Consider the following 8,506-nt stretch of genomic DNA (forward strand, 5'->3'; position numbering starts at 1 on the left):
AAAGCCAGTTCTGGTGTGTTGACTCAGCCGCGGTGTTTGCTCTGGGTACAGAGCACGAGTGTGTATGCACAGCCCATAATTCAATACGCCTGTGTAAGCCCGAGAGACTTGTGCAAACTGGTTCACTCGCATGCACACAGACGCAACTTTAATATTGATGTGGATGCATTATTTCAGTTCCTGGATTGGATTGAGGTGGAGGAGCGGAGCAGGATGTGATAAAGCCGCTGGGTGGGGCGCGCGCTGAGACCCTGTTGCTCCTCACAGCTGTGATTCGTTTGCTCGCTGGGTCTGTTCCCATGGCGACCTCGATTATGCAAGACAATAACTCGCAGTAGCGCTTTAACTGCTGCCTTATAAAGTGATTAACTGATAGTCAGAGACTTTTATCATAATCCTGAGCTCCTCAGTCAACAATAGCGCTCAAACATGGGGCAAGAATAGCTTTTCTGCCTCCAGGGTTGAAGATTTAACAGGACTCTTGCTGCTAAATTATTATTTTCCCATCAGTGCTCAGTTGACTGAATGTTAACTGACAGCTGGATTGTGTTTGTTCACCTGTTTGGTTTGTTTTGCAGTACCTCAAATCGGCGTGACGAGTCGGAAATACTGTGGAAGTCAAGACCCCCACTGAGCTCCACCATCTCAGCACAGATTAAGAGCACCTCATTGAGAATGTGCTTTTTTTGGGGGTGAAAAATATGAGCATCTGTTTTTTTAATCATCTAATTTGGCTTCGCTCTAAGTTTATGTGAATAAACAGTCTTCGCTCACTGCAGCTGAAGATGTATTGTGCGGTATTCCAACACATGGTTCCAGTTCCCTGCTGATAAGCCTTTGACCACCAAAAGAAGACAGCGTTCAAGGTGAGTGCTTGTGAAGGAAGCAGCCAGGCGAGCCAGGAACCTCCTTTCTTCTGCTCGCGTCCTTGATCTTGTTCAGAGTTTATGGGCCGAGAAACCTAAACAGGCCAGTGAGCAGAGAGCCTCAGCTTCTTGTGCAGTTGCTTGTCTGGTGTTTCCCTGCGTCTGAGTCTCAGTGCCACACCTCAGTATCCTGTCGTTGACATTTGAGGTAAAAGCTCTCCTGTGAGCGGAGCTTGAGAGTCACACAAAGCCGGATTACAAGGCATGAGACAAGGAGCCTTCTTGTTGACATGGCTGTAGCTAACAATACTGTCCATAAGAACAACCTGAACACCAGTTTCCTCCAACGCAACCTTTGCACTTGCTTTGCAGGGAATTAACACAGGTCAGCTTTTCCTTTGCGACAAACAACAATAATCCAAGCCAGGCTATTGTTCTCCAACCAGTTTGGAATGATCTCACACTGAGGTTTGAGCATGAGCTCCTTCGTTGTTAGGGAACCTTGCTTTGATGCGTTTGCAGCGTGACCTGTGTGTTTCACTCAAGCCAACAGATACCTGCAGAGACATGTCAGGGACATCTGCATTTTTGGTGAGATGACATCAGCCCTGGAGGCTCTTGGTCTCCGGCATCATTGTGATCATCAACACAAGTGAGTTCCTCAGATTGTCTTCTTCCCTAAAGTCCCTTTTTCGAACTCCGCTCTGACTTGTGAGGCTCGCACCAATCTGGCAAACATCCCATAAAGATTTCCTTTCAGTCCTACTGCTACTCTGAAGCTACTCTACATCCACCCAGCCTGCACTCTCTTCTTCACCACCCTTATCTCCCAAATAACCCAAATGCTTTGCACTGCCTGCTACTTTACTGTTTACTCTCCAGCTCAACCTTGCTTACCATATCATCAGCAGACATCATGGTCCCAGGAGACTCCTCTCCATCTGTGAGTGTCTATCAACACAGCCGACCTGGAACCCCACTGACCTCCTACATGTCCTGCTCCTGCCCATTACTACAGAATGCTATCCCCTCGACTAGAGGGCAGTTGATGGCAAAACGTGTGTGGTTGATGAAAGTGATGATGTCACCTCAGCCAGCAGCTTTATCTCCCACTGTTTACGATATGAACAAAAGCATGGTAATCTGTGTTTCACTAGTCTAACTCAATAACTAGCATCCATGCGTGAACGATGAGGCAACACGCCGAAGTTGCTTCATGTTTGATGACACGCTCATGACGTCAGTTTCTGAAACATTTGTGACAGACGTGTGAAAGTCACGTTCACACTCGCCGAATCCATCTACGATCGTGTTCAGGAATCCGGACCGTCCACAGATGAGGTACCGGTGGGATGGGTGACACACTGGTCCTGGTTGCTGGGCAGCTTATTATTATGACGCTGTTATGAGTCTATGGCAACTCAAGCAGAAAAACAAACACACATCCGATGGCTTTAGCCATTCTCTTACTGACTTCCTGTCTTTGTTTCAATCCAAAACAAACACTTCTGAGCTTCAACAGGTAGAGTGTGTGTATTTAAGACTGCAGAACCCTGTATCAGACCCATGAGAAATGACTAGTTTTGCTCATCTACCTCCACCAGGACAATAATGATCGGTCTTACACACGAGGCTTTAAATGATATTTGGAGTTCAACTGTTGCAGACACAAAAGCGGGTGGAGGATGAGTCTGAGTCACACAGTCAATCATTCATAATGCTTGAAGATTCCGGTATTAACCCGTGACGAACACACCTTGTTTGATACGGCACAAGCGAGAGACTGCTGTGGAGGAGGGGTGTCTCTGGCTGTCGAATTTTAAGGTGTAGTTTTGTTGAGTCCTGGCAGATAATAGGCTCCATTTAAGGGGCGCTCTTGTCTTTTAAACACACCATAAACATGTAAAATGGTACACTACGCCTCGTCACTAGGAAAACTTCCCTCACTTGGAAAACTGTTCCTCAAAAAAAAAGAAAGAAAAGTGGTGCTCCATAATATTCAGATTAGGCCCATGCATGTCCGATTTTCAGTGCACTTCAGTCTACAATTATGGCTTTTTTTTTGGTAAATGTGACTCACTTTGGGTGAAGTAAAAAAAAGAAAAACATTTCCAGACATTTCCACATCAGACATGCCATTAAAACGTGCAAACATCGTCTGACACCACCGTGTTCCGGCAGACGAATCAGTCAGACAGAGCCGTGTTTTCTGTTCAAGCTCGTCTATTCAAAGCAACCGGAGGAGAAACACAACCTACACAAGGATTTTCACAGCGCTGCTCTTCTCAGGTTCTTCAAGCGTACATGTGATCCCATCAACAGACATAATCCTCGAGTTTCAACACAAGATTGATGGGGAAAGTCGGCCGGCTTGATGAACAATAACATGTCTGCAAGTTGCAACTCAGGTATTAACTCAAACAACAACACTGTTGGATCAATGATTCAAATATAAACATCAGCTTTTCAAACATGTATTTTCTAACCACTTCAGCCGCCTCTGAAAAAGCGCGACCATCTGCCATCACTATTTTGGCCTGATCCCAGGTCTGCTCTGTGGTCACCTTACCTTTAAAGACTGAGATCCAAACCCAAGTCATGGTGCATTATTATTTCACCTTGACCCATTGAGACACACTCTGATCAGGTCTCCTCACATCTGTGTGGAGTCCAACAAGACAATGTCAGTACCTGGGCTGCCATTATTCCCAGGAACATGCAAAATCTAAACAATGCAATAAAAACAGCTGATAGAAACCAGAGTATCAAAATACTTTTTAAATACAGCTGAGAGGTTGTAATGTTTTTACTGAAACGTATCGCCCCCAAATGTCTTTATATACATACCAACTTTGCTTCTGAACAGTGGTCTGTTGCCTTCATCTTTTGTTTTTCACTGGCAACCGTTACTGTGGAGTGGCAACAGTAACAACACACGAGGTTTTGAGCGGCCATCTTCCTTCGGCTACGTGTTGTGGCATGAGATCTCACCAGGGCGGCCGTGCTAATGCCCAAAAAGACTTGCGATTGAAACAAGCACAGCTGCGCTTAATCACAATTTTTGAGAAATCGCTTTTATTTAAAATGTATTTAGTAGAAAAGTGTAATGGAAACCTTGGAGTCGAAACAATAAAGTGATTAAAACAATGGATTTCATTGCTGCCTTTCCTAGCTTTGCGCCTCAAGATCGTGTCCGAGCTGTTACTTAGTCAATATGACTCAGAGTGTCTGAGATAATTCTCAGGTAAACGTCCATCATCAGGTTGAGGTCAAAAGTAGCACCAACACAACAGACATTTTATCTCCTTGTCATGCTCTTCAATATACTCAGGGAGGCTGCTGCAGGAAGTGCGTGTTCCTCCCCGGAAAAATGGGGTTAACTCACTATGAATTTATGCAACTTCACTGGGTATTATTGTGCAGATATACGATGCTGTTTACTTGTCAGCAGAGGATATGAATTTGTCATTGGTATGTTCTTGCAGAGTTAATATTACAGGCGATACACCGGAATAAAGATCTGTTTCAAGAACATTGGCTCGCCATTGTAGCACATTCCGTTCCAAATAGTTGAGTTACGTTCATCCAAAAGCGTGAGAAACTGAACTCATCTTTATCTTTAATTTGAGTGTGATGATGGATTCAAGGCGACTGTGTACAGTTTTGAAAGTGATGGTTGGCGACATGGACTTTTTGAGCAAAACATGACCCATGTCAAACAACATAAACAGTTGATGAACTAGAAACATGGCATCAAGACAGATATTATTATTATTATTCCCAAACTCACCAATTTGTGAGTGAATACCGCAGGTTGCAAATTCATAGCAGCACACTGGCGCCACATGCAATTTTTCACTTTGAGTCCTTGATTCTCAGCATGTCCTGAGAGCATCAGTGTTTACGTACACAAAAACTTTTACATACTCCATAGTCTCAAGTGTGTTCCTCATAAATCTGCCTGTTTTTGAATATAGTTGGGAAATATTCTGATGTTGCAAGGGTTTGTCGAAGATAAGAGAATGTGTAATTGCAAACCACATTCTCCAGAAGTGAAGTCATGGCCAAACCCTGTTCATGTGATAGTGACCCCCCCAAATCTGACACCAGATGCTGCACTCTGGGAGCACAGTGACTGTTCTGAGTCCAACACGGAGATATGAAGAACCCATTCACACACACACAGAGAGAGAAAGAACACACCCACACTTTTGGCCCTCAAACGAACACATTTATCTCACAATCCCTTGTCTAATCCCCTTCGCAGACAGTGCAACACCCACAGAGACGAACAAGCACACACACTCAGGATACAGAGGTTGAGGGGATGTTTCATGTGATATGGTGAACAATGAGGTGCTGACAAATTCCTTAAACATGACTGATTGTATCTAACACAATACTGGTTGTTGTTCAAGGCTACAAAGTCCTTGTGCATCTGTCAATCATCAGGGATCTAGTTAATTACCATGTAATAATAAAAAGTGGAATCAAACAAAAGAGAAAGCCGTATTTGTGAATTGCAAGACTAGGAACAAAATGCTGTAGTGACAACAGTCTGGTGTAATGAAATATAAGCTTTTTTAGATCGCTGCAGCACATTTGACATTAGAAAGTCAGATTATTTGCAGCACAGAATGCAAATATTGACTCATGGCGGAACACTGAACTGAAACAAAACCCTCTTTAACTAGTTTTAACAGATAACTGAACAGGATTTTAATGGGAACATGAGAGACAAAAGTGGTGGAGGGACACGCTGACTCACACTCTGGAAAGAAATCCAATTGAAGCCTGTGCAAGAAAGAAAGTTTGACCAAGCCCGAGTGCACTGAGGAGGAAAACTACCTCCGCCTCCTCCCTCTCCACATCCCTCCTCCCGCCCAGGTCCGCCCCGGGACCAGCACTATATCAGGATCCTGCCTCCTACTACCAAACTCCACTCCTGCTCAGATAACGGACCTCTAGCCTTCTCTCGTCTGCTCTCTGGATCAGCAGCCATGTCTTACTACAGCACCCAGGGACCTTCTGTGATCACCAGGTCTTCCCGCAGCTTCACATCAAGTGCTACCCCTAAGGCTCACAGTGTTTCTGGATATGGCATGAGGACAAGCCCTCGCATATCCTCCGCCTCTTACCGCCAAGTCTCCTCCGGTTTTGGCGGTGGCTTAGGTGGCTATGGTAGTGGTTCTGCCTACGGAGGTGGCTCTGCTGGATTCGATCTGTCGGGCGCCATGGACCAGTCAAACGTGAGCCTGAACGAGAAGGCCACCATGCAGAACCTGAACAACCGCCTGGCAACCTACCTGGAGAAGGTGCGCTCCCTGGAAGCTGCCAATGCCAAGCTGGAGAAGCAGATCAGAGAGTTCTACGAGCAGAAGGGCCCGGCTGCAGAGAGGGACTACAGCAACTACTGGGCAATCATCAATGACCTGAAGGACAAGGTATGGTGTGCTCCAGCTTCTGGCCTCTGGTATTGCTGTCAATTATTATCAGAAAAGGTGAAAGACTGAACTGTCAGCTGCAGCTGGTTATGCACCAGGTCTTGAATACATTACCCTTCATTCAGTACTTCAATGAACTATTTAACATTTTTCGTCCAACTCAGATCAACGCAGCCACCATCAGCAACGCGAACATCCTGCTGCAGATTGACAACTCCAAACTGGCAGCTGATGACTTCAAGACCAAGTAAGCAAAACTTGTCATGCAAAGTGAGCAAGCAAAGAGCGTCAGAAATGATGTGCTTCCTCCCCCTCCCCTCCCCCCCCCATCAGATTTGAACATGAGCTGATGATGAGGCAGTCAGTCGAGGCCGACATCGCCAACCTGCGCCGCCTCCTGGATCAGACCACGCTCACCAAAGCTGACCTGGAGATGCAGATCGAGGGCCTGCAGGATGAGCTGGCGTACCTGAAGAAGAACCACGCTGAGGTGTGGCACGTGACGCACCGGCCTGTGTTGAGTTACTTTGAGTTACTTTTGCATCATTGTGGTCGTGTGACTTTGTTGCAGGAACTGGCGGCAATGCGCTCTCAGCTCACTGGCCAGGTCAACGTGGAGGTTGACGCCGCTCCCCAACAGGACCTTAACAAAGTTCTTGAGGATATCCGTAGCCAGTACGAATCCATCACAGACAAACACCGTCGTGACCAAGAGGCTTGGTTCAACGAGAAGGTAAAATCATTCAACACAGGAATTTAAAACCAGCATTCATCTAACTTCAGCTGTCGTTTCCCTTTTAGTCGGCTACACTGAACAAAGAAGTAGCTATCAGCACAGAGACCATTCAGACGTCCAAGACTGAGATCGGCGACCTTCGGCGCACACTGCAAGGCCTGGAAATCGAGCTGCAGTCTCAGCTCAGCATGGTAAGAAGAACACCTCTCTCACTCTGTCCTTATATGAGCACAAGCCTCAACTCTTATCAGGACAAACAGAGAGGCATGGTGGGGTGGACGAAGATTAGACAGGATGGGAGGCTTTCAGAGACATCTGCTTAAATCATGGCAGAATTAAAGGAGCTAGAAGGAATGCTGAGCTGGAAGGTGCGATCTGCGCCCAGCTGCCCTTGATCAGTCCACACAAGGAGCAGGAAAGCAAACTGTAATCTTTCTCTTCTCTCGCCCAACAGAAAGCGGCTCTGGAGAACACACTGGCAGAGACAGAAGCCCGCTTCAGCGCCATGCTCGCCGGCTACCAGAACACCATCAACATGCTGGAGGGCGAGCTGGCCAATGTGCGTGCTAGCATTGAACAGCAAGGCCAGGACTACAAGATGCTGCTCGACATCAAGACCAGACTGGAACAGGAGATCGCCACCTACAGGGGTCTGCTGGAAACAGAGGAGTCCAGGTAGGAGACTTCAGCCTTCAAACCAACCATACATTTAATTCACTTTTTTCTCCTCATCTCACATGTAGACCCCTGGCCATGGGCTCGAAGACCACCATCACCACTATACGCTCATGAGGTGCAACTGGCAGGACAAGCTGTCCTCTCACACACACACGAAGAAAAGCTGTTACACCGAAACAACACAAGAATAAACTTGAAGTATGAATTAACAAAAGTTTGATAAGACATCTTGTGTGTGTTTGTGTGAGCGGGCACTGTCTGAAAAATAAAACTGCTGGTGAATTTAAAATTGTGTTTTGTGACTTTCATAAGAATATACGTGAGTCTCACTCTGTTTCCATGAGGTCACTGTGTTTGTGCAGTTTCCATGGGAATTGGTAACATTCCGGGAGGTGGGATATGGAGGGTCAGAGGGGGTTGGGAATGAGTCTTGCGTAAGAGTGTTTTTTTTTTCCTCCAGGAAAAGAGTGAACAATGGTGCGCAGGTTGAGTGTGGAAAGATTGACAGTCTAGAGGAAAAGGGGCTGCACAGGAAGTGTCGCTTCATGTTGATAAAACGTTTAAGAAAGTGCAAGTTTACACCACAGATGACCCATGTTTTGGGCAGGCGCAAGGCCCGCCCAAAAGGTTGACTAATCTTTGCCCAGGAGGTTTTCAACACAGCCAGAAACAAGAACACACACTCACAGTTTAGAAGGAAAGAACATGGGAACGCAAACAAAGAGGCAAACAAGGAGCGCATTGTTGGGGATAAGATATCAGCGCTGCACGTTGACTCCCAT

At 46.1% G+C, this 8,506-nt stretch overlaps 1 protein-coding gene across 1 annotated transcript; it reads left to right on the plus strand.

Moving 5' to 3' along the window:
• Positions 1–5,791: 5,791 nt before the first annotated feature.
• LOC128753464 (keratin, type I cytoskeletal 13-like) lies at positions 5,792–8,013 on the plus strand. The gene is made up of 7 exons (XM_053855194.1): positions 5,792–6,310; positions 6,475–6,557; positions 6,644–6,800; positions 6,882–7,043; positions 7,112–7,237; positions 7,501–7,721; positions 7,790–8,013. The coding sequence occupies exons 1-7, from the start codon at positions 5,867–5,869 to the stop codon at positions 7,836–7,838; spliced, it is 1,242 nt and encodes a 413-aa protein (XP_053711169.1). The 5' UTR covers positions 5,792–5,866; the 3' UTR covers positions 7,839–8,013.
• Positions 8,014–8,506: the final 493 nt, after the last annotated feature.

Source organism: Synchiropus splendidus, chromosome 2, assembly GCF_027744825.2.
Source record: "Synchiropus splendidus isolate RoL2022-P1 chromosome 2, RoL_Sspl_1.0, whole genome shotgun sequence".
NCBI lineage: Eukaryota > Metazoa > Chordata > Actinopteri > Syngnathiformes > Callionymidae > Synchiropus > Synchiropus splendidus.